At 41.3% G+C, this 24,658-nt stretch overlaps 3 protein-coding genes and 1 long non-coding RNA gene across 6 annotated transcripts in view; 3 read left to right on the forward strand and 1 right to left on the reverse strand.

Annotated features, from left to right (window-relative positions):
- LOC308105259 overlaps nt 1–6,700 on the forward strand; it is a 106,305-nt gene extending 99,605 nt beyond the window's left edge. The window contains exon 2 of the long non-coding RNA XR_013934890.1: nt 5,228–6,700. This is a non-coding gene — a long non-coding RNA (uncharacterized lncRNA). The remainder of the gene's footprint in view (nt 1–5,227) is intronic.
- Nucleotides 1–24,658, reverse strand: part of LOC308105257 (mamu class II histocompatibility antigen, DR alpha chain-like) — a 305,525-nt gene that overhangs the window by 200,183 nt on the left and 80,684 nt on the right. The window lies entirely within an intron of this gene.
- On the forward strand, nt 929–6,700 carry LOC308105253 (H-2 class II histocompatibility antigen, E-S beta chain-like). Of its 2 annotated transcripts, XR_013934887.1 has the most exons (8): nt 929–1,050; nt 1,148–1,420; nt 1,843–2,059; nt 3,197–3,264; nt 3,965–4,078; nt 4,603–4,633; nt 4,924–6,127; nt 6,232–6,700. XR_013934887.1 is itself a non-coding variant. In XM_080455893.1 (7 exons), the coding sequence occupies exons 1-6, from the start codon at nt 990–992 to the stop codon at nt 4,629–4,631; spliced, it is 762 nt and encodes a 253-aa protein (XP_080312019.1). In that variant the 5' UTR covers nt 929–989; the 3' UTR covers nt 4,632–4,633; nt 4,924–6,700. The 2 variants fall into 2 exon arrangements, 1 of the variants encoding a protein (XP_080312019.1); XM_080455893.1 differs by having other exon boundaries at nt 4,924–6,700.
- On the forward strand, nt 18,178–24,010 carry LOC308104710 (mamu class II histocompatibility antigen, DR alpha chain-like). 2 transcript variants are annotated; one of them, XM_080455209.1, is made up of 4 exons: nt 18,178–18,311; nt 20,827–21,048; nt 21,742–22,023; nt 23,106–24,010. In XM_080455209.1, exons 1-4 carry the CDS (start codon nt 18,248–18,250, stop codon nt 23,234–23,236), a joined length of 699 nt encoding a protein of 232 aa, XP_080311335.1. In that variant the 5' UTR covers nt 18,178–18,247; the 3' UTR covers nt 23,237–24,010. The 2 variants fall into 2 exon arrangements, with proteins under 2 accessions (XP_080311335.1, XP_080311334.1); XM_080455208.1 differs by having other exon boundaries at nt 18,231–18,311; nt 20,800–21,048.

Below are 24,658 nucleotides of genomic sequence, written 5' to 3' on the forward strand. Positions count from 1 at the left end.
TTTTTTTGTGTGATTGGGTGAGGCTATAAACAACATTTAGTAAATCTGTTTATGAATCAATGATTTGAAGAAAATTATTGTTTCAGCTTAATAAAACATGACTGACTTCAATAAAATGCTATACTATGCTATATGCTATACTGCATCCCCATGAGATGAGATAACAGATATCAGATATTAATTATAAGATGAGACGATATATGATATTAATCATGAAAATACTTTTTTTATAGAGACTTTATCTAAATCAGATTGACATGTATGTATGGACCCAAACATCCATCTGTCTATATACCGCTTATCTGGAATCCAGTGGTGAAGCATAATCCTAGACTTCCCAGCAGAGATTTGGGGTAGAGGATAATAATAATAATAATAATGATAAGGGTAATAATAATAATTAATTATAATAATTATAATACTTTCCTAATAAGAATGGTGCAAAATACTCCTTTTAATTATTTTATTTTTAACTTATGTAAAAGTAGCAATACCACAATGTAGAAATACGCTGTTAGGGCACAGTCACACCATACTTTTATTCTACCTATGAGGGTGGATTCTGCCAATTCATTTCAATGGGAATGGAGCGGTTTGTTGCCATTCTCAGATTTTGTCAATAAAACCTCCATTCTCATTAAAAAGCATGGGCAGAATCCACCCTCATAAGTAGAATTAAACTTCGGTGTGACTGCGCCCTCTCAAGTAAAAGTCCTGTAATCAAACTTTTACTGGAGTAAAATAACAGTATAGTAAATAGAAAATATAATATACAGCATATTAACTTCTTTCCATTACAAATCAACCGTTAATCTGCTGTAGTTTTGGTTTGACGTCTGCCTGGTAACAAGTGATGAGAGTGAATTATATTTTTTCATTGGTTGTTGTGGAGTAGACGCTGCAAAAAAAAAGTGAGAAAGTGTTCAGTTACACATCAGAACGTCAACTGATCAACACTTCAACTAAACTCTGAAACATCTCAACTCATCATGACTTCAACTAAACCATGGCTCTGTGTTTCACTGTGTTTCTTCTGTTTAAATGGAGCAGGTAAACTTTATTTAATCACTTAATAATTCACACATTCACTCTGTGTTGATATTATAGAGATAATAATATTGATGACATTTTAATGTTCTATTTCCAGATGGATTTCCATTCTATGGTGCTACCCGGTGTGTGTTTAACTCCACTGACCTGAAGGACATACAGTACATAAACGTAATGAATTTCCATAATCGAGAGATCACCAGGTTTGACAGCAGGGTGGGTCAGTGGGTTGGCTACACTGAGCTTGGTGTGAAGAACGCAGAGAGCTGGAATAAAGATCCTGGACAGATGGCTTACATGAAATCACGTGTAGAGCTCTACTGCAAACGCTGGGCTGAGATCGACTACTCCAATGCTCTGGAGAAGACAGGTGAGCTGATCTCAGACCAGCACTAAACACTCAATCACCTCATAAACTATAACATGACATCATTATAAATCATTAATATTCAGAGATGATTAATGCTGTCAACATGATTATAAAACATTGATCCATGTGCCGAAGCATTTGTAATTTGTTGAAAAGTTTGACAAAAGGCTTTAATGATTTGTACAAATGACTGTATGATGATGTGAAGGTTGAACAAGTAGTTTTCAGTTCTGATCTGATGAGACTGTGTAATAATGAGATATTATAATACTAGTGAAGTATAGTATAAATGAAATGATAAATAAATGATTAATAATAATAATACATAATTATTATCACTATTATTATTATCATTATTATTATTATTATTATTATTATTATTATTATTATTATTTATTATTATAATTTTCTTGTTGTTCCAGTGATTCCCAAAGTGAGACTGGCCTCAGAGACGCCCTCTGGTGGTGGTAAACACACTCACATGCTGGTGTGCAGCAGCTACAGCTTCTATCCTAAACAGATCCTGGTGACCTGGCTGAGAGATGAAGAACCTATCACCTCTGATGTGTCCTCTACTGATGAGCTGCCTGATGGAGACTGGTACTACCAGTACCACGCCTACCTGGAGTACACACCCAGGTACACACCTAACACACACCTATACATAGAAATACACACCCAGGTACACACCTAACACACACCTATACATAGAAATACACACCCAGGTACACACCTAACACACACCTATACATAGACATACACACCCAGGTACACACCTAACACACACCTATACATAGAAATACACACCCAGGTACACACCTAACACACACCTATACATAGAAATACACACCCAGGTACACACCTAACACACACCTATACATAGAAATACACACCTACTGTAATAGACACAAAAATAGTATCGCCACGCATTCGCGTATTCTTTTTTGGTTACTTTTGTGTGACATAATAGAATGGTGAAGTACGGCATTAATTTACGAAAATAGTTAAAATATGGAGATAAGAGGTTTCTGCCCGACAGCAACACTATGCAATGTGTCCCTCTGGAGTGAGTGTGGAATTATAGTGGTCCTCTACATTATCAAAGTTGCATCACCCCTGTTGTAGATCTACAAGTAGATGAGTCCATCATAGAAAAGCAGCATGTATATATCAAATGGATGATCAAAGCCACTATAAACTATATATCTGCTGTTGGGTAGAAACCAGCTATGTCCAAAATATTTCCTTTTACAGGAAATGAAGAAAAAAAAGTCTTTAAAACAACACAATACTGCCTCATCAAAGGTGACTTTATACATTGTCAGATACTTGACTGTGTCTTTATATTATCATCACTTTACCCACATACAGCTCATGTGGAGTTAGGAGGGTTTTTTTTTACCATTCATGTGGACATTTTCTTTCATCATCATTATTTTAATCAATGATGGACAAAACAACTCTCTCCACAAGGTGGAGTTATGGTTTGACTGACAGTTTGAGGATCCAATGGAGTTAGGAGGTTTAGTCAGAAGCGCTTTTTAATACTTTTCATTGGTTCAATATTTATAAAACCCACACACAGATGTAAAGGATGTTCAATAGCACTGATTTATTAAAGACTTATACAAATCTAACATTTTAAAGTGTAAACAGTGTGTGTGTGTGTGTGTGTGTGTGTGTGTGTGTGTGTGTGTGTGTGTGTGTGTGTGTGTGTGTGTGTGTGTGTGTGTGTGTGTGTGTGTGTGTGTGTGTGTGTGTGTGTGTGTCACACAGATCAGGAGAGAAGATCTCATGCATGGTGGAACATCCAGGCCTGACTGAACCTCTGATTGTGGACTGGGGTTAGTTACTGTACTACTGTAATCTATTACTGTAATCTATTTCTGTAATCCATTACTGTCATCATGACTGAACCTCTAATGGTGGACTACAGAACACAGTGAATATAGAGTTACAAGACCTATAGACACTACATATATAGTGAATATAGAGCTAGAGAAACATGACTGAACACTTAAACCAGTGGTTCTCAAACTTTTTCATGTCAAGGACCCCCAAAATAATATGTATTTGGCCACGGACCCCCATCTCCAATAGTTTGGTCCTGGGACCCCCCAGAAGCAAAGATTTGAATTAAAAATGTTCGCTTGAAATATATATATTCAAAGGTTTGCACAAATGTTCCTGATTTTTCAAAAATAGCAGATCTACAAGCTCGAGCTTGTAGATCTGCTGTTTTTGAATAGCCAAAGTATAAAAGGTTAAAGTGGTTAAAGTTATTGTGATGCTATATTAACACATTTTGCTGGGGACCCCCTCGAACCCCCTCCCCCCTAAGGACCCCTGGGGGTCCCCAGACCCCACTTTGAGAACCAATGACTTAAAGCAAACAGGGAACAGAAAAAGGTAATAAATGTTAAAAAGCTGACCATACAGAGACTGAGGAGAGAACCCTGACACATCTACTGTTACTGTTACTCAGCTGTCATAATATCATATAATATGATGTAATAAATATGTCATATCATGTGTTTTTATCAGATGACTCCATGCCAGAGTCAGTGAAGAACAAGCTGGCCATCGGAGCATCAGGTCTGGTTCTGGGTCTGGTCTTGTTCCTGACTGGATTCATCTACTTGCAGTGGAAGAAAAGAGGTGATTTAACTGTTTAATTATTGCTAATTAACAGGGACGCAGAGGACATTTTAGAACCGACATTTTTTCCAGGTTTGTTACTTTGTTGGGGGTGTTTTGTTACTTTAATTCGGCTCATTTGGTTAATTCGGTACAAAAAATTTACTACATGCAGTGTAGATGTCGGAGTTCTTTTCTTTTTTCTTCATCCCCAATAGAACTGAGTATGTTCAAACCCCTCCGCCGCCACCTCCTGCGCCCCTGCTAATTATATGTTTAATTGACAAGTTTATTTAATTATCTAGTACCAGTGGCAGAAACAAGGTAAACGTGTAGCAAGTTGTAGTCAAATTGATCAGATTGATCAGATTGATCAGATTGATCAGATTGATTAAATTGATCAGATTGATTAAATTGATCAGATTGAGGTCAGAGACCGGTTAGTTTGGCCAGGTGTGACTTTCTAAATCATTACTGTCTGTCTGTCTGTCTGTCTGTCTGTCTGTCTGTCTGTCTGTCTGTCTGTCTGTCTGTTCTTCTACCAGGTCGTATTCTGGTGCCGACAACCAACTGAAGGTGAGAAACTACATTTTGACACAAACACACGCTTATAAAACTTTTCAGAATTTATCAAACTGATAAAACTAGTGCACAGCTTTATAAAAGTGTTAATATTTGTCAAATTCTCATTGGTTGATTTTGTCCTAAAGTTAATGAAGTCTAATTCTTATTGGTTGATTTTTTTCTACAGTTAAAGTCTAATTCTTATTGGTTAAAATACTTCCTACCGTTTATAAAGTCAAATTCTTATAGGTTGTTTATTGTCTTTGAACAGAATGGTTGTAACTGGATGTGTGTGTTTTCAGAGATGCAGACATTGATGCCCCCTGGTGGAGAGAAGGAGGAAACACACGTCTGTCCAATCAGCTTTTAAATGCTAAATATAAGTTACAGCAGCACAGTGATGACATCATCAACCTTTTAAATACATATAACACAAGGAAGATAAATGAAGGAAAGGACACGCTGGACGCTGGGTATGCCATAGACATATAAAGGTAGACGCCTCCTTCGGCAGTCGGCTCTGAGGCATTGGTATCTCGGGCGCCATTTTAGAGTAGGAAAGCTTCCGCGTGTGTCACAGAAGATCGGTAGGCTAATCAGAGGCAGATGGGGGCGGGTCTTTTCGTAAGAGGCAGCCGCGCAGCAAAAGTCAGTTAGACGCGCTGTGATTGGCCAGTAGTCAACGCGCTGTGATTGGCCAGTAGTCAACGCGCTGTGATATTAGCCAGCAGTCACTTTGAGTGTCAGCTTGCCTACTCTAAAATGGCAGCCGCGATACCAGTTGCTCCAACGAACTGCAGAGGCCAATGAGGTATCTAGGTTTCTATATCTATGGGGTTTGCGCCATGACGCTCGCGAGTGGCAAACTCCCACCGGAAGTTCAGTGAAATAACATTGGAGTCAATGAGACCTGGACCAGCTTATTATGAACAAACACTATTTCTGAACGATTGCAACCTTTGTCATATAAACGGTTCAGGAATGTAAAAGAAGACACATCACAGGTTGTTTTATAATCACTTTGGTTTTCGATGTGCACAGAACATCATTTTATTGAGGCATCTAAACAGCGACAGGTATCGTTTCTGGCTCTGAGGTATTGTGAGATGTTGGTTGGCAGACAGGAAACGATACTTAGGCCGTTCAGAAACGTACTTTGTGCTCTTTAGATACCTCTATAAAATGATACAGTGAACACATTGAAAAGCAACACAGTAGAAAACAACGTGTGATATTATGTCTTCTTTTATTTTTCTGAGCCGAGTATTTTATAAAGGTCTCAGTGGTTTATAAATAGTGATTATTTATAAGCTGGTCCACCTGGCCCTCATTGACTCCAATGTATTCCATCCACCTCCCGGCTGCACTTTGCCTCCCAGTGAGACCAATCTGACGGCTGGAGTTGCTGGATAGAGAAAATGACGTCGGTGTCCTTTCCTACATTTATCTTCCTTGACATAACAGCAGCACAGTGATGACATCAATGTTACTGTAGTGGTTCTCAAAGTGTGGTCCAGGGACCCTCTGGGTTACTTGAGGGGGTTCCAAGGTTCCATTGGTACACTCTCACAGTTACAGAACTGTAAGGGTCCATTTGGAACCCCCTCAAGTAACCCAGTGGGTCCCTGGACCTCACCTTCATCATCATCATCATCATAACCTTTATTTCAACTCGGAAAACAGTTGAGGGGCAGGCCCTCATTTTCAATGTAGCCAAGACACAACACAATAATATCAACAGGGATATATACATCAATATTACATATATTACAATATAATCAGAAGACACAGAATACTCAAAAAAGTATTACAATTATTTTTAAAAAATAGTATTAAGACAGATACACCAGAAAATGAATTAAAGCAGTTACAGTCTGGAACAAAAGTGTTGGAAACCATTGCCCTATATTGACCCAAGGAAGGCAGTGATCTGATGTTTAGGGACTTCTGGAGCTCATTCCAGGCAGATGGAGCACTAACAGAGAATGCTGCCTTACCTGTGTGCTCTGTATGAGCAAATGGAACCTTGAGTGTCAGGAAGTCACTGGAGCGGGTCTGGTAGGGACTAGGGTTCTGATCCTACATAGAACAGGTCTGGTAGGGACTAGGGTTCTGATCCAACATCCAAGCACAGATATAAGGGGGGAGCATTCCTGAGATTGCTTTAAAAATAAACAGATAGCAGTGCTTATCATGCCTCTCAGAGAGAGAGGATAAGCCTGCGTTCCCAGAGTGTACAGTGATGGTGGTTTGAGAACCATTACTATTATATGTATGCAATACAGTGTGTGTGATTGAATTTGTTTTATAAAGATTTATACCTACATATCTACCGTACATTATGTAGATGACTGCATATTATTACCGTATTTACTATAGATGAGTGCATGTCAGTTTTTGATCAGTTTTTATCAATGAAGCCCTGATTAAGACCTTAGTGGTCCAAACACGTCGGCTATTGTAATGATTTAACAAGGATAATAAAGGCTTTTAAACGTATTTAATCCCTCGTTGACTTTCTCAGTTTGGAGTTCCTGGAGAGCTTTGTTCTCTGTCCTGTTTGTTTAACAGTTTGAACTTCTTCTTTATTTATGAATGAACTGAGTCCAAGATGCCACAGTCCTGTCAGAGTGGTGTCTCTGTATTCATACATGTTGTCCATTGTCACTAGTGTAGAGCAGTGCTTCCCAAACTGGGGGTCGGGACCCCCAGGGGGTCCCTAAATTATTTTGGGGGGTCCCCAGATGATTAGCTTAATGTGCAACATTGTTTTCTCACTCAACAGTGAACAAACCAACATACAGTATAAGTGTATATACAGGGTATCTGCACAGTTATAAAGTGACAATTTAATGACTTTGTAAATGCTGTCAAGTCATTGTTATATTTTTCTGTATTTGTATTTTTAGTGACTGACTCTTGTCTCTTGGGGGCGCTCTAAGTGTGTTCTATGTGTTGTAAGTTTCCAATTATGTGTCATTTGTTACATCTGTGTTTTGTAATTAAGTTTTGTTTGCTACACCGGTTGTGGTTGAGAGGAGAGAAGCAGTGTCATTCAACTGAGAGAGAGCACTCTGTGTAGAGGGAGAGCTGGATAGAAGAGAGTAAAATAGAAGAAAGAAAGTAAAGTAAGAAATAGAAAGTAAAGAAGAGAAAATAAAAGTTTTTCAAGAAAGACTGAAGTATCCAAGGCGACCCCCCCCCATGTAAAAGTAAGAATATCCAAGTTAATGTTTTTTCTCTTGTCTGTATGTACCGTCAGTTCTACAGTGTTTTGGTGTTTTCAGTAAATAAACAGCAGTAGCCTACAAGGAACTCGAGTCTCACATGCAATGAATGGGCGGCACAGACTTTTAAGACCGTTTTAATACCAAATTGGCGAATTCGTCAAATATTACGTAAGAAAGAAGCAAACATTGTGAAAATAGCCGATCTACAACGTTGTAGTTTGGCTGTTTTCACAACATTCAACTGTGGAACCGAGTCAAACTAAATGTAAAGCCTACAGTGAAAATATGATTATTTTGGGGGGTCCCCAGTTCAAATATGATTATTTTGGGGGCTTCCCCAGTTCAAATATGATTATTTTGGGGGGTCCACAGTTCAAATATGATTATTTTGGGGGCTTCCCCAGTTCAAATATGATTATTTTGGGGGGTCCACAGTTCAAATATGATTATTTTAGGGGGTCCACAGTTCAAATATGATTATTTTGGGGGCTTCCCCAGTTCAAATATGATTATTTTGGGGGCTTCCCCAGTTCAAATATGATTATTTTGGGGGGTCCCACGTTCAAATATGATTATTTTGGGGGGGCCACAGTTCAAATATGATTATTTTAGGGGGTCCACAGTTCAAATATGATTATTTTGGGGGGATTCCTAGTTCAAATATGATTATTTTGGAGGGATTCCCCAGTTCATATATGGTTATTTTGGGGGGTCCACAGTTCAAATATGATTATTTTGGGGGGTTCCTAGTTCAAATATGATTATTTTGGAGGGATTCCCCAGTTCATATATGGTTATTTTGGGGGGTCCCCAGTTCAAATATGATTATTTTGGGGGGGCCACAGTTCAAATATGATTATTTTGGGGGGTCCACAGTTCAAATATGATTATTTTAGGGGGTCCACAGTTCAAATATGATTATTTTGGGGGCTTCCCCAGTTCAAATATGATTATTTTAGGGGGTCCCCAGTTCAAATATGATTATTTTGGGGGCTTCCCCAGTTCAAATATGATTATTTTAGGGGGTCCACAGTTCAAATATGATTATTGTGGGGGGTTCCCAGTTCAAATATGATTATTTTGGGGGCTCTCCAGTTCAAATATGATTATTTTGGGGGGTCTCCAGTTCAAATATGATTATTTTGGAGGGATTCCCCAGTTCATATATGATTATTTTGGGGGGTCCCCAGTTCAAATATGATTATTTTGGGGGGGCCACAGTTCAAATATGATTATTTTGGGGGGGCCACAGTTCAAATATGATTATTTTGGAGGGATTCCCCAGTTTAAATATGATTATTTTGGGGGGGCCACAGTTCAAATATGATTATTTTGGGGGGGCCACAGTTCAAATATGATTATTTTGGGGGGGCCACAGTTCAAATATGATTATTTTGGAGGGGTTCCCCAGTTTAAATATGATTATTTTGGAGGGGTTCCCCAGTTTAAATATGATTATTTTGGGGGGTCGCGTCTTGAAAAGTTTGCGAACCCCTTGGTGTAGAAGAGAGAGGCTCTGTTGTAAAAGTCAGTGATGTGCTGAGAGTCGTCTGGAATTTGAGGATGACTCTCCTGGGGAAGAAATGTATCTGGAGGGTCACCCGGGGGTCATTGAGGAGTTCCAGGGGGTCAGGAGGTTAGACCTGGGGTCATTGAGGGGTTCCAGGGGGTCAGGAGGTTAGACCTGGGGTCATTGAGGGGTTATAAACAAATATAAACAGGGATCTGCAGCAATTAAAACAAAACCTAATCTCATGACTGAAAGGTTTTGTTTGGCCAACGTCCCAAAGTGTGATCTGTGAAACAGTGTGAAAGTATCCCCCCCCCCCATTATATAGGACCCCCAAATTAATAATATATATTACAAAAAAAGCTGATCTACAAGCTCACGACATGTTGTATCGTGACAAGTTGTGAGCTTGTAGATCAGCTATTTTCAAACAGCCGATGTATATTATGTTTAAAGTAGTTCAACTGATTGAGGTCCAATATCAACTCATTTTGCTGAGGACCCCCTGGAACCCCCTCAGTTACTCCTGGGGGTCCCCAGACCCCACTTTGAGAACCAGTGGATTAACAAACTGCTTGAGCGTGAGCTTGTAGATCTGCTATTTTCAGGGACAACAGGACAACAGTTCATCACACTGACCACAGGGTGGCAGTGTTGCTCTATGGAAAAGCCTCTGCTCTTACAAATACAACTGTGTGTGTGTGTGTGTGTGTGTGTGTGTGTGTGTGTGTGTGTGTGTGTGTGTGTGTGTGTGTGTGTGTGTGTGTGTGTGTGTGTGTGTGTGTGTGTGTGTGTGTGTGTGTGTGTGAGAACTCTTCTTGATGATTCCTCTCGCCCCCGCAGAAGAACAGCGCTGGTTGCGCACGAGCTGAAGAGGTACAACATTGACATCGCGGCTCTCAGCGAAACCCGCTTCCATGGCGAGGACTCCCTAGAGGAGACGGGAGAAGGATATACTTTCTTCTGGAAGGGGCTCCCAGAAGGCTCCCGCCGCCTCCATGGTGTAGGCTTTGCTGTGAGGACCTGCCTCCTTCAGAAGATTCCAGAATCCCCAGTTGGCATCAGCGAAAGACTGATGACCTGGCGGCTTCACCTATCAAACTACCGTTACTGTACCCTCATCAGCGCCTATGCCCCAACACTAATTGCTGACCCTCAATGCAAGGAAGAATTCTACGCCTCCCTGCACTCCGCCATCAGTAAAATACCACCCACTGACAAGTTCATCCTTCTAGACGATTTCAACGCAAGAGTGGGCTCTGACAGTGTACTATGGAAGGATGTGATTGGTCAGCACGGTGTTGGCAAGCTCAACGACAACGGTCTCCGTCTCCTCACTCTCTGCTCTGAGCATCAACTTGTCATCACAAACACCCTATTCCAACTGAAAAACAAGTACAAGACAACCTGGCAACACCCACGCTCTAAAAACTGGCATCTCTTGGATTACGCCATCGTTCGCCAAGCGTACAGGAAGGAGGTGCGTATCACCAGGGCCATGCGTGGAGCCGACTGTTGGACTGACCACCGCCTGATCAGAGCAAAGATTGACCTGGAAATCCGCCCTTAACAGAGGAAGACACCACCATGCAGGAGGATCAATTGTGATGCACTGAAGTCTAAGCACTCTGTCAACCAGCTCAGGGAGAAGGTAGCAGACCAGCTGTCCAGGATTCCTGACACACCATCAGATCTGGACATCAGATCTACATGGAGCACCCTACGCACTGCCCTCCTCCAGGCGGCAGTGGAGTCTGTAGGGTACACCAAAAGGAGACATCAAGACTGGTTTGACAACAGTGCACCGGGCATTTACACCCTACTTCAGGCAAAACACAAGGCCCTTGCAGCTCTTCTCTCTAACCCCCAATCCACTGTATTGAAGGCTCATCTCAATAGCCTCAGAAAGGAAACCCAGCGCACCCTCAGAGTCATGGAAAACAACTGGTGGACAAAGAAGGCCAGCGAAATACAACACCACGCAGACACTAACAACTCCCACGCCTTCTATGACGTCATCAAGTCTGTCTATGGCCCACAGAGAAAAAGCATCACCCCGGTTAGATCAGCAGATGGCGCCACCCTCTACAAGGACAAACAACAGATCCTGGACAGATGGGCTGAGCATTTCGAGAACCTGCTGAACACTTCGAATCCCATACAGTTAGACATACTCTCCGATCTACCCTGCCTTCCCCCTGTAGACGCATTGGACTCCTCTCCCAGCTTCATAGAAGTATGCAAAGCCATCATGGGACTGAAGAACAACAAAAGCCCAGGCCTATACGGAATCCCCGGAGAAGTCCTGAAGCCCGGTGGATACCTTCTGTTACGCAGAATGCATCAGTTGATCACCACCATCTGGTCACTGGAAGTCATCCCGCAAGATTGGAAGGATGCCATCATCACAATCTATGAGCGCAAGGGTGACAAAGCAGAATGCGGCAACAGCAGCTCCCTTCTATCCGCAGCTGGGAAAGTGCTTGGAAGGATCATATTGCATCGCCTAGCAACCCATGTAACGGAGAACATCCTGCCTGAATCCCAATGTGGCTTTAGGCGTGATCGCAGCCCCGCAGACATGATATTTGCTGCTAGACAGGTGCAGGAAAAATGCAGAGAACACGGCAAAGACCTGTACCTGGCGTTCATCGATCTGTCCAAGGACTTCGACACAGTGAACCGGAACTTGCTGTGGGAAGTACTTGGGAAGCTATGTGTACCACAAAAGTTCAAGAACATCCTGCGGCAGCTACATGATGGGATTAAAGAATGTATGAGCAGCGGTGGCCAACAGTCCCCATTCTTCAGTGTGGACATGGGGGTCAAGCAAGGGTGTGTCCTAGCCCCAACCATTTTCAACATGTTCATCTCCACTGTCACCCTTCTGTCCCATAAATACCTGGACCCCACAGACGGGATTTGGATACAGTACTGGCTGGATGGTAACCTTTTCAACATCCGTCGCCTCTAGGCCTTAACCAAACTCACCACCCAACACATCCTGGAGCTACAGTATGCTGATGACCGTGCTCTACTTGCTCACTCACCAGAATCCCTTCAGCGTGCACTAGATGTGGTCTCCTCCATCTATAGTGCCATTGGTCTCCAGACGAATGTAAAAAAAACACAAATACTTACGCAGGAGTTCAACCCCCAACCAAACGCGCCTATCTTCACCCTTGGCATCTATTAGCCACCGTCCCTCACTTCACCTACCTCTGTAGCACTATGTCAACATCCTGCACCATCGACGATGACATCCAGGTTCGCATTGGCCTGGCCTCTGCTGCCTTTGGAAGGTTAAGGTCCAGGTTCTTCCAGAACAGGAACCTCACCATCTCCACCAAGGCAGCTGTTTACAAGGCAGTCTGCCTCTCCACTCTGCTTTATGGCTCAGAAACCTGGACACCCTACCAGAGGCACATCCACAGTCTAGAGGCCTTCCAGATCCGTTGCCTTCAAAGGATCCTGGGTCTGTCTTCGGAAGACAGGGTGCCCTATATAAAAATATATGACCGGACCAACACACCCAGCATCACAGCGCTCCTTGGACTAAAACACCTGAGATGGGTTGGGCATGTGATCCGTATGCCAGCCCACCGTCTGCCTCGACAGATCCTGTATGGCCAGCTCCTAGATGGTCAAAGGTCTGTTGGGGGCCAGAAAAAAACGTTACAAGGACCACATTAAAACCCTCCTGAAGAAGTGTGACATTAATCCACCAACACTGGAGTCCCTGGCTGTTGATCGCCACACCTGGAGCTCTACCTGCCATCGGGGAATCACTCATCTTCAGGATAAGTTCACAGAGAGGAGAGTACAGCGGCGCGCACAGAGGCACCAACGTGCCAAAGGTCCCCCGACCACCACTGCTGCCTTCCCCTGCCCCTCCTGTGACAAAGTCTGCGGATCACGCATCGGTCTGAGCAGCCACCTGGCTATGCGCAAGCCAAACCAACCCAACATATGCTTTTGGAGCAATTTCCAGTTTTAGCAATAATGTTCTTATATTTTGTTCATAATGAAAGCACTGACTGTACTGATAAGAATATAGAATGGACCATGCTGCATTGATGCATGTATACAGCCAGTATACAGTGAATAGAATGGACCATGCTGCATTGATGAATGTATACAGTCAGTATACAGTGAATAGAATGGACCATGCTGCATTGATGCATGTATACAGTCAGTATACAGTGAATAGAATGGACCATGCTGCATTGATGCATGTATACAGTCAGTATACAGTGGATAGAATGGACCATGCTGCATTTCGGCAATAGGTCGAGGTGTCCCTGAGCAAGGCAAGGCAAGGCATCGTCCCCTCCAGCGCCCCAAGGCTTACCTGCTGAGTGAATGAGGACGTGATATTATAGTTTGGGGAATGGAAAGCTGAACCTGAACTCACTACTGAAACTTCTTCTTACTGGAAACACACACACACACACACACACACACACACACACACACACACACACACACACACACACACACACACACACACACACACACACACACACACACCTACCTCTAAGGTTTCACAGCATTGTTGTCACTGATACTGCTGACTCTTGTTGAACTGAATATGTGACGCATAAATCTGATGATTTGTACATTTATAAACTCACTGACAATTACATCAAACCAGTGTGAGTGCTTTGTTCTAACAAGACATGTAGTGGTGTCTTTATGAACCCTTTAGAATGTTCTGTGTTTCTGCATTAATGTGAAATAAAACGGCAAGTAGATAAAGAGAACCCAGTTAAACAAATGAGACAAAGAATATTAAACATGATCATCTATTTATCATGGAAAATTGTCAGTGTAAGGCTCAGGGACAGGTAAGGACCCATAATGCAGGAACACACAGGAAACCAAGTGATGAAATAGAACCAAACTTTACTTAAATAAACAAGAAACATAAGTACACCTTCACAGAGTGAACAACAAATCATTTGAACTCGTGTGCAGAGGTGGACGAAGTACTCAACCCCAGTAATTGAGTAAGAGTACTGACTCCTGGTCAAATTTACTCCACTACAAGTAAAAGTAGCTCAGTCAAAATGTTACTCAAGTAAGTAACATTCATGGCTTTTAAAGTATTCAAAAGTACATGCTTTGAAAAATACTTAAATTACAAGTAAAACTATATGCTTTGAAAAATACTTAAAGTACAAGTAAAAGTAGAATCAATGAATTTTGTATCAATGAATTGCTGTAATGTTTTCACAATTAATTTATAGGACCTTGTAACTCTTGTTTCAGAGAAGTAACTCTCGGAAACCACCTGTACTGTATGCACTGATGTGCTTGTAAAACCAGTAAACCACTACGTTATAAAGCCTGCAGAAACACCTATAAAAACATAGAAATGACTGAGGAACTAGAACTAAATACTTTTACTCCTATACACCCATAAAATATGTAACAAAGAGGCGAGCGGAGGAGGAAGCCAGAAACACGGCTAGTGTGACAGCAGAAGTGTGGCCTTCCCTAAAATTGCATTTTAGAGAAGAAAAAAGAAACGGCCAACCTAAATGTCTATGAATTGAATACCAAGGCCCTCATTGGAAACAAGTCCGCAAGGACTTTTATGAACGGACCTGTTAGACAAAGTATTTTAAATGTAACTGTGCTGTTTTACATATTTTGCCTAATAAAATATCCAATCAATAAAAAAAAGTACAGCCTTCCTAGAAATGTATTCGAGTAAAAGATATAGTAAAAGTAAATATGTCTTGGAAATGTACTCAAGTAAGCGTAATAAGAATTTAAAAAATCTAATACTCAAGTACAGATCCTCAAATTTGTACTGAAGTACAGTACTCAAGTACATTTACTCCGTTACTGTCCACCACTGCTCGTGTGTAGATACAATACATCTACCTTGACCTTGAATGAGTGTCTGTGAGTTGGTCTGAAGTGAAAGTCTGTGCTTCTTAAGAACCATAAAAATGTAAACACACACACACCTGACCGACCACCGAACGACCGCCTGACCGTCTTAACGGCCACCGACAGAGTATCATCTAGTCTAGTGTATATTGTATTGTTGTTGCTGCTCAGTCTTGTGGACTGAATATGGAATATTTACTGCTTTAACCCATCTTGGGCGGGAATTCCTATTTGTAACTATACCTTTCAGGACGGGAACCCCTTTTGGGGTTCCTGTTGCTATGTACAGTATTATAGCAACATACATTTGATGTAATTTTTTAATAAATATTTGAAGTTTTTCAGAAAACTTAGGTCAGGATTTAGAAGGCGTTTTTAGAATGGGCCTCAGGTCTAAATGGTGAGGGACAAACATAACCATCTAGATTCTCTTGATTCTTGTATTTACATTTTAAATACAGTTTAAATAGTGACACATGGTCTGAAACACATTGTTCATTAGAGCAGTGAGATGATATATTGTGTGATCACATGACCTCACTCTTTTAGCACACAAACGAACGCAAACAAAGTTGATTCAGACAATATAGAACATCACCAAACCCACGTTTTTTTTTTTTTTTTTTATGTCAACTTCCTGTTGATTTGGCTATTTTTATTAAGAAGAAAACCCGGACTGGATTTTAGATTTCTTGTCCACCTTTGGAGTGACATCATGGCAAGGTAACTACACAACGCAAACCTCTACCAAAGTGGTCTTGCCCTTTATCAACAAGGCTCAGTTACATCTTAGTGTCCTTTGAAGGATGCATCCTACACAGCCTTTCTAGGATGCATCATTTGAAGGATGCATCCTCTACTGTATTGTAACACAGCGGTTGTGTTCATCCAGGACAACAGAGCACCGAAGTATGACGTCACTGCCGCTAGAGGGCGCTGTTCCGCGGGTTCGTGGCTTTATTTTTTGTGTTAAAATCCCCATTGGAGAATGTTAGATCACGTCATATAAGAACTGTGTTCCAAACATAAACACACCACCCCGGCATTTCTGTCAGGGGGGTGGCTCTGCATCGTTTATGATATTCATTCATATTTGATACAGCCTGTTTCTGGCGAAAATGGAATTAATTCTGCCTTAAAAGTCTACTAAGAAGAACTACTACTTCCGGGTCTGAAATCACTGTCCCTACAGCAGCCGCGTTCATGGGAAATGTAGTCCTTGGGTCGTTTGACTCGTTTCTAGTGTTTATATTGTGTTACTCTTTGGGTAAATGTGTACATTTCCACCTTCAGTCGATGCTTCATATCCATATGAGTAAAATCGCCGGGGTGGTGTGTTTAATGTTCGAACTGAGGCGATCTAAGATCCCATTCCCCAGGGGCCACTGAGGCGCCCAGACGGCTCGCACCTCCACCCGGCCGGCAGCGCCGCTCGGTCTGCACTGCTGCATCCGCGGACGGGGCCCCGTTGGGACGCTGCCTCCAAGTACCGCACGCGCTGCCAGATGGCTGACTCCAACACGCTTTCCTCAATTTCGTCCAAACGTGACTCGACCCGGGCCAGGAAATCAGGCTCAGCTGCTGGAATTCGAGGAACCCAATCCCTGTGCAGCGCTCTCCGCTGGGTTCATTTATGATGGCCTGTTAAAGATGGGGTGCCATGATATTTTTCAACCCTAAAACCTGATCATAAGGTATTATTATTATGTAAGGATTAAAAAAAAAAAAAAAGAAGTGTACAGTAAGTGTTAAAATGTTGTTTTTATGTGGACACGCCTCCAGTTAATTAAGTATACCTGGTTCTCACCTTAGCACCTCCTCCACCACCTTAGCACCACCCACCTGTCCTAGTCCCTCCTCCTCCTCATGCCCACACCTGTTGTGTTATGATAATGAGGGGGAGGGTATGGCTTTGTGATGTCACTAAAGCACTGTTTCTCTATTGGCACGTTTGACCCTCAAGGTTTCAGCCTCCAGGAAGAAACTCAAAATAGTCAGAGAAGACATAAAACACCATAAAAACACCACCGGGGGGCTTAATGAAGTTCTATCAACCTCATAGACACATGAAAAACTGAAAAAGTGCAAAAACAAGGCACCACCTCTTTAATACTGTCACGACCCTACCCGGACAGAACAGTAGAACCCAATTGCAGGAGCCGTAAATCAGAGTTGTATATATAACTAATACTTTACTTTCGAATAACAGATAAACAAGGTACACCTCTCACAGAAGGAATTAAACAGTAAGCTGTAATTTACACACACGTCTCGAACACAGGGAGAAAGACAGGAGAATACTCAGAACCTCTCAGTGACGTGGCATAATACTATTAACAGGCACCGAGCCAACGAAGGGAGTCCAGTTAAGAACAGAAGTCATTAGGCCAACAGCACACAGCTGGACACACGGGTCAAATTATTATTATTATTATTTTTTTGCAAAATCGATTGGGTGGGCCAGCTTTCTATGTGGGTGGGCCGCGGCCCACCCAGGCCCACCTGTGGCTATGCCCCTGTTTTGCACCCTGTCAGTCTGTCCGTCCGTGAGTGTGTCGTGTGTGTGTGTCTGTCTGTGAGTAGCTAATCTCCGACACCGTTGGGCCGATCGCGATCAAAACTGTGCACACAGACTCCCTGGATGCCAGAGCAGATTTTGTCCAAACATCACACAAATCGGCACGCATTATCTCTATAGTCATGTGATCAAGATGTAGTTACAGTTGTAAATATAATACCTTTCTTTCTTTCTTTCTTTCTTTCACTGTGTTTCTCTTCAACAGTCCAGAATATCATCTTCCAGGAGACAGATGATGCAACGTCATGTCTTTAATCTGATTGGTTGAATCTTCTAAACTGCACAACAAACCCTCCATTTTCTCTCAGACTTCAGAACGTCTCTAGAAGTCAACACCTGATTATTGATCTGTTTATTTTGATCAGTTTTTAATTTCTTTATTCAGTTCAGTTCAGTTTTTTAAAGTGATGATGAAGACTGCAGCCACCCTCCTCATCCTCTCCTCTGTACTTCATGTCAAAGCGATCCCAGGTGAGAGTACATCACATTTATGTTATTATATAAACTATATACATGTATGTATCTGTGGTTATGTAAAGTATATATTTATATATCTGTGGTTATGTAAAGTATATATTTATATATCTGTGATTATGTAAAGTATACATTTATATATCTGTGCTTATGTAAAGTATACATTTATATATCTGTGGTTATGTAAAGTATACATTTATATATCTGTGCTTATGTAAAGTATACATTTATATATCTGTGATTATGTAAATTATGCATTTATATATCTGTGGTTATGTAAAGTATACATTTATATATCTGTGCTTATGTAAAGTATACATTTATATATCTGTGGTTATGTAAAGTATACATTTATATATCTGTGTTTATGTAAAGTATACATTTATATTAGGGGTGTGCCGATACACTAATTTCACCAAACGATACGATACGATATTTGGCTCACAACTTCGATACGATTTCGATACAATACGATACGCACTTTTTTATTATAAAAATATATGGGGGAGAAAAAATGCAAACAAATAATTCTGTTTTTGCATTATTCAGACGCAAACTTGTAGCTTTTCAGCTACAATAGCCGTTTTGAATCCAAATAGGGCAATAGTGTGACACCTGACCCGAAAAAAAAAAAACATGTTGTCACCCTTTTCACCTCGGGGCTGTTTGCATGCCTGATTATTATTATTGTAAAAACGATTTTTCAAAACGATATTTTATTTTTCCAAAACGATACATATCGTCACGAAAACGTATCGCGATATATAGCGATACGTTATATCGGCACACCCCTAATTTATATATCTGTGCTTATGTAAAGTATACATTTATATATCTGTGATTATGTAAAGTATACATTTATACTGTATATACTGTCATAACAAAAATATGGTTATTTTATGTAACATACATTTGTATACTGTTATATATGATATCCTCTCTGTTGGGTGGAAACCTCATATGTTACTTTTAAGGATTCAAATTCAAAAATAGCAAAAGTAGCAGATCTACAAGCTCGAAACGTGTCGCTTGTAGATCTGTTACTTTTGATGCTTTTGTGTGACGCTGTAGTATGATCAAGTAGGGCGTTAATTTTCGAAAAAGTTAAAATATGGATATAAGAGGTTTTTCAACAAAGATATACGTGTTATTCATGTTATTCATATAACTAGAAGTTCGGCCCGCTGTGCAGGGCCTCACCTATAGCACCCGGACCCATGTAGCGGCCGCGCCCACTTGGCAGCACATATCAGTGGCGTAGCCAGTGGGGCTATGGCTCGGTCAGTAAAGACCCTGTCGCGCGTCTGATATGTGGCATAGAGGGGCGGATTTTAAATCTCCAGAGAAAACATCCGTGGACTATCATTGGTTCAGCGATCTGTGTGCCCGCCCTGCGCCCCTCCTCCTCCCCCATTGTGCAGTATTGAGAGCCCTGACGGCACAACATTTGGAGTGATGGCCACTCTACCCTGGTTGGTCGGAATACACCTAGGGCCCAGGTAGAACCCACTTATAGCCCACATGGGCAGCCCAGTTAAGACCCACCTCGGCCCCACATAGAATTGCCTAGGTGGGGCCCACCTAAGGCCCGTTTCGGTGGTCACAAACGGTGCTAGGGTGACCACCTCATTTGGTAGCATGCAGGGGCCTTAAGCACCAGTAATGTAACACAAGCTTAACACAGTAGAACCAAAATTAGCAGAAATTACTACATTTCCCATGATGCCCTCTGATTGTGCAGCAACGCGTCGCTGCTATTACGTTACATTGTGTCACAAAAACCCACAAAATACACTAAAATGAAACTCTTCACTGGGCTAATTAGGTAGCATTGATGACATTTACCAGACTAACGTTCATACAGGTTGTTGGTAAGATGTGTAACATAGCCGTTTCAGTCACGACAACAACGTTAGCATTAGCCGCATGCTAACGCTACTCGTTCGTTAGCTTAGCTACACGCTAACGGCTCATTATAGGCAGCGCTTGGCTAAGTCATTTAACCCAACTAACGGCAACACAGTAATGGACATAAACATTCACATACATGCTTTAGACACTATTAGCAGGCATTAACAACCAGCAGCAACAGATTCCAAGTTGCAGTCCACGTTAGCAGCTAATGCTGTGTACGATGAGGGTTGGCAGGTCTGTTTGTCGCATAAGCGATTTTGGGCTTGTGTGGGCGCACCATCTACAATGGACTAACTGAGCAGGATATTTGCACAAATGTTCAAGATTTTTCTTTTACAAGCTCAGATCTACAAGCTCATAGCGCCGCGTTTTGATCTTGTAGATCTGCTATTTTTGAATAGCCAAAGAAACACACCCACACACCGACACACACACTCTCTCTCTCTCTCTCTCTCTCTCTCTCTCTCTCTCTCTCTCTCTCTCTCTCTCTCTCTCTCTCTCTGTCTGTCTGTCATTGTCACTTTGAAGAAGATTGTGGTTTATTTTGTATTTATGTTTGTTTTCTTTCCAGCGTTTCATGAGGATCTTGTTGTAACAGGTTGTTCAGATACAGACGGAGAGAAGATGTATGGAGTGGATGGAGAGGTGCTGTGGTACGCAGACTTCACCAAGATGAAGGGGGTGATGCCTCAGCCTGACTTCATAGATCCATTCACCTATGGAGAAGGAACTTATCCATTAGCTGTGGCTGATCTGCACGCCTGCAAAGCCAACCTGGAGACACTTCGCACTGCCTTGAAGGAGCTAACAATGGAACCAGGTATATAGAAATACTAAAATACTATAAATATGAACATAATATTAATTATTAACTACACAACTGTTGAACATATTTGACCATCAATGAAAACATTTAGATGTACCTGTATAACTTTGTTTTTTCTTTTACGTTTTTTGAAATATTTCCTACATTTTCTCAACAGTTTGTTTTTTTAAATGAAGTGTAAACATTAATGTTTTAAAGTGTGTGTGTGTGTGTGTGTGTGTGTGTGTGTGTGTGTGTGTGTGTGTGTGTGTGTGTGTGTGTGTGTGTGTGTGTGTGTGTGTGTGTGCGTGTGTGTGCGTGTGCATAGGGGGTAGGAGACAATGAGGTTTGATGACATAATGTAATGGATGAGTTATGTGTAAAATGTGAACATTTTCAGTGACCATCTAAAATTAGTTGCTGCATGTGTTCAGTCACGCACGCACGCACGCACGAACACACACACACACACACACACACACACACACACACACACACACACACACACACACACACACACTTTGCAGATTATTTTTTATTTATTTTATCTTTTTAAGAAAGTTGTCCATGCATAAGAGGCTTTCAAAGCAGTTCACATTATTTATCTCATTGTCTTATCAATATCCATGCTTGGAAGTATTCCATGGATCCTGGGTCTCCTGAATGATGTAACATCTCTGTGTGTTTGTGTATGTTATGTATCTACAGTAGCTCCTGACACCAAGATCTTCACCGAAGACGAGGCTGAAGTGGGAGTGGACAACGTTCTCATCTGTCATGTGACTGGTTTCTATCCCGCCCCGGTTCAAGTCACATGGACCAGGAACAACCTCAACCTGACCAGTAACATCACAACCACCATCCCGTACCTGAACAAAGATGGAACCTTCATCCAGTTCTCCAGTGTGAAGTTCAGACCAGAGCAGGGAGACATCTTCAGCTGTACTGTCAACCACCAATCACTGCCTGGACCTGAGACCATGATGTGGGGTAAGAGCTTCAGAATTATATGTTGTCAGTATGTAGTGACATCCCGAATCACCCAGTAACTATCGGCCTATTTCTAAGCTTCCTTTTATTTACAAAATCTTAGAAAAAATCGTTGCCAGGCAACTTTTAACAGTTTTAAATATCCACAACATTTTAGATAAGTTCCAGTCAGGTTTTAGACAGATGCATTCTACTGAGACAGCGCTTTTAAGAGTATCCAATGATCTTTTAATGGCATCCGGTATAGGGAAATCCTCAATTTTAGTGTTACTCGATATGAGTGCTGCATTTGACACTGTAGATCACTTAATTTTAATTTATAGGCTCAGGGAGCGGGTGGGGATCACAGGGAGAGCCCTCGATTGGTTCTCCTCCTACTGTACCTCACGTGTAGGAACTTCACAGTTGCTGTGGGCACACACGTGTCAAGCTCTGCCCCCCTCTCCTACGGAGTCCCCCAGGGCTCGGTCCTCGGGCCAACTCTTTTTGCACTTTATATGCTACCACTTGGTCACCTCATCAGCACTTTTAAAGGTATGTCTTATCACTTTTATGCAGACGATATCCAGTTGTATTATTCTTTTAACTCTAAGAGCTCTGCTGATTTTAATTTCAATGTTTTGCACAATTGTATGTCAGCCATTAAGGCCTGGATGTCAGACTTTTTTTTTTTTAAATTGAATGAGGCCAAAACTGAGGTGCTTATTGTTGCCCCCGACAGCATTGTGCCCAAAGTGGTTGAATGTATGGGCCCCCTTAAACATAACATCCACCCTAATCTCAGAAACCTCGGCGTAAATTTCAACCAATCAATGCACCTTGATACACACATCAACTCTGTAACCCGGACAGTGTGAGACTCCTCTGTGAAAGGTGCTATATAAATAAAATGTAGGCCTACTTACTTTCTTACAATCTTACTCAAACAATGTTGCTATAATAGAGAAGCACTTTAACACACTAATTGTGTGTGTGTGTGTGTGTGTGTGTGTGTGTGTGTGTGCGTGTGCGTGTGCGTGTGCGTGTGCGTGTGTGTGTGTGTGTGCGTGTGTGTGTGTGTGTGTGTGTGTGTTTCTCTCCAGATGTGGATCATCACACCCCAGCTCAGCCCGGTGTGGGTCCAGATGTGTTCTGTGGGGTGGGGCTGACCCTGGGTCTGCTGGGGGTTGCCATGGGAACCTTCTTCCTCATCAAAGGAAATGAATGCAACTAAATCATTATCATGGCCCGGACCGCTGGCCTAGCGGTCCGGGCACTTAGGCTCTAGTGTAGCCTGACAGTGCATCGTGGGTTCGAGTCCCGTTCCCGATGATCTTTACTGCATGTCTCTCCCCATCTCTCTCCCTGTTTCCTGTCCATCTCTACTATACACTATAAATAAAGGCAGAAAAGCACAAAACCATATCTTTAAAAAAACATTTATAATCGTCATACTCATGTTATAAACAAAGCTGCACTATGTAACTTTCCTCTTCTGCCCCGGATTTGAACGCGGTTTCCTGCGCAAGAGCAGATTATTTTTTTTACCATTGAGCTAATAGAGCCGGCCTGCTTGCTCAGGGGATACATTTAATCTTGACCATCAGGTCAAAATTGGTGCCAGATCATGTGTCTAGGTGAGACATGACCTTTGACACCATCTAAATGTCTCAATAGAAGAGCAGAGAGATAAATACAACCACCTCAATTATATAAGTTATATTGTATTAACATACTCTACCATACAGATTGTATAAGTTATATTGTATTAACATACTCTACCATACAGATTGTTTAAGTTTTATTGTATTAACATACTCTACCATACATATTTATAGTTATATTGTATTAACATACTAAATAAAGAATAAATTGCATAGTGCCATTTTAACATCATCTCCTTGTCTGGACACATACTGTTTATTATCACATTGTCATAAATTAACAGGTCTGATACGATTGATCTTATATTTTGCCATCAATATTAAAAACAAGACTTTGTTGTGTGATTGGGTGAGATTATAAACAACATTTAGTAAATATGTAATGAATCAATGATTTGAAGAAATGTATTTTAGTTTTATACTTTCACCTTAATAAAAACATATTCTATGACTTCAATAAAAATGTACTGCATCCCCTTTGTCTTTGTGACATGAGATGAGTTAACATCAGATATTAATTATAAGATGAGATGCGATTTGATATTAATCAGATAAATGCTCTTTATGTATGGACCCAAACATCCATCTGTCTACTACCGCTTATCTGGAATCCACTGGTGAAGCATAGAATCCTATAGACTTCCCAGCAGAGATTTGGTGTAGAGGAAAATAATAGTACTACTACTACTACTAATAATAATAATAATAATAAAGATTATTTCCTAATGAGAAAGGTGGAAGAAGTACTCTTTGTATTAATTTAATTTGTAACTTGTGTAAATTGTACTAATGTAAAAGTAACAATACCACAATGTAGAAATACTCTGTTACAAGTAAGAGTCCTGCAATCAAACTTTTACTGGAGTAAAATAACAGTATAGTACATAGAAAATATATAGGTCTACAGCATGTTAGCTTATTTCTGATCAACTGTTAATCTGCTGTAATTATAGTTTAACGTCTACCTGGTAACAAGTGATGAGAGTGAATTA

Source organism: Gymnoscopelus braueri (genome assembly GCF_963280865.1).
Source record: "Gymnoscopelus braueri genome assembly, chromosome: 17".
In the NCBI taxonomy this organism is placed as follows: domain Eukaryota; kingdom Metazoa; phylum Chordata; class Actinopteri; order Myctophiformes; family Myctophidae; genus Gymnoscopelus; species Gymnoscopelus braueri.

What these genes read in the sequence shown, in the direction of transcription:
- LOC308105253 (XM_080455893.1), top strand. Translation starts at nt 990, where the DNA reads ATGACTTCAACTAAACCATGGCTCTGTGTTTCACTGTGTTTCTTCTGT. An exon ending in TACCTGGAGTACACACCCAG is followed by an intron (nt 2,060 to 3,196) that starts GTACACACCTAA and finishes TGTGTCACACAG; the next exon opens with ATCAGGAGAGAAGATCTCAT. An exon ending in CTTGCAGTGGAAGAAAAGAG is followed by an intron (nt 4,079 to 4,602) that starts GTGATTTAACTG and finishes TTCTTCTACCAG; the next exon opens with GTCGTATTCTGGTGCCGACA.
- LOC308104710 (XM_080455208.1), top strand. Translation starts at nt 18,248, where the DNA reads ATGATGAAGACTGCAGCCACCCTCCTCATCCTCTCCTCTGTACTTCAT. An exon ending in GGAGCTAACAATGGAACCAG is followed by an intron (nt 21,049 to 21,741) that starts GTATATAGAAAT and finishes ATGTATCTACAG; the next exon opens with TAGCTCCTGACACCAAGATC. An exon ending in ACCTGAGACCATGATGTGGG is followed by an intron (nt 22,024 to 23,105) that starts GTAAGAGCTTCA and finishes GTTTCTCTCCAG; the next exon opens with ATGTGGATCATCACACCCCA.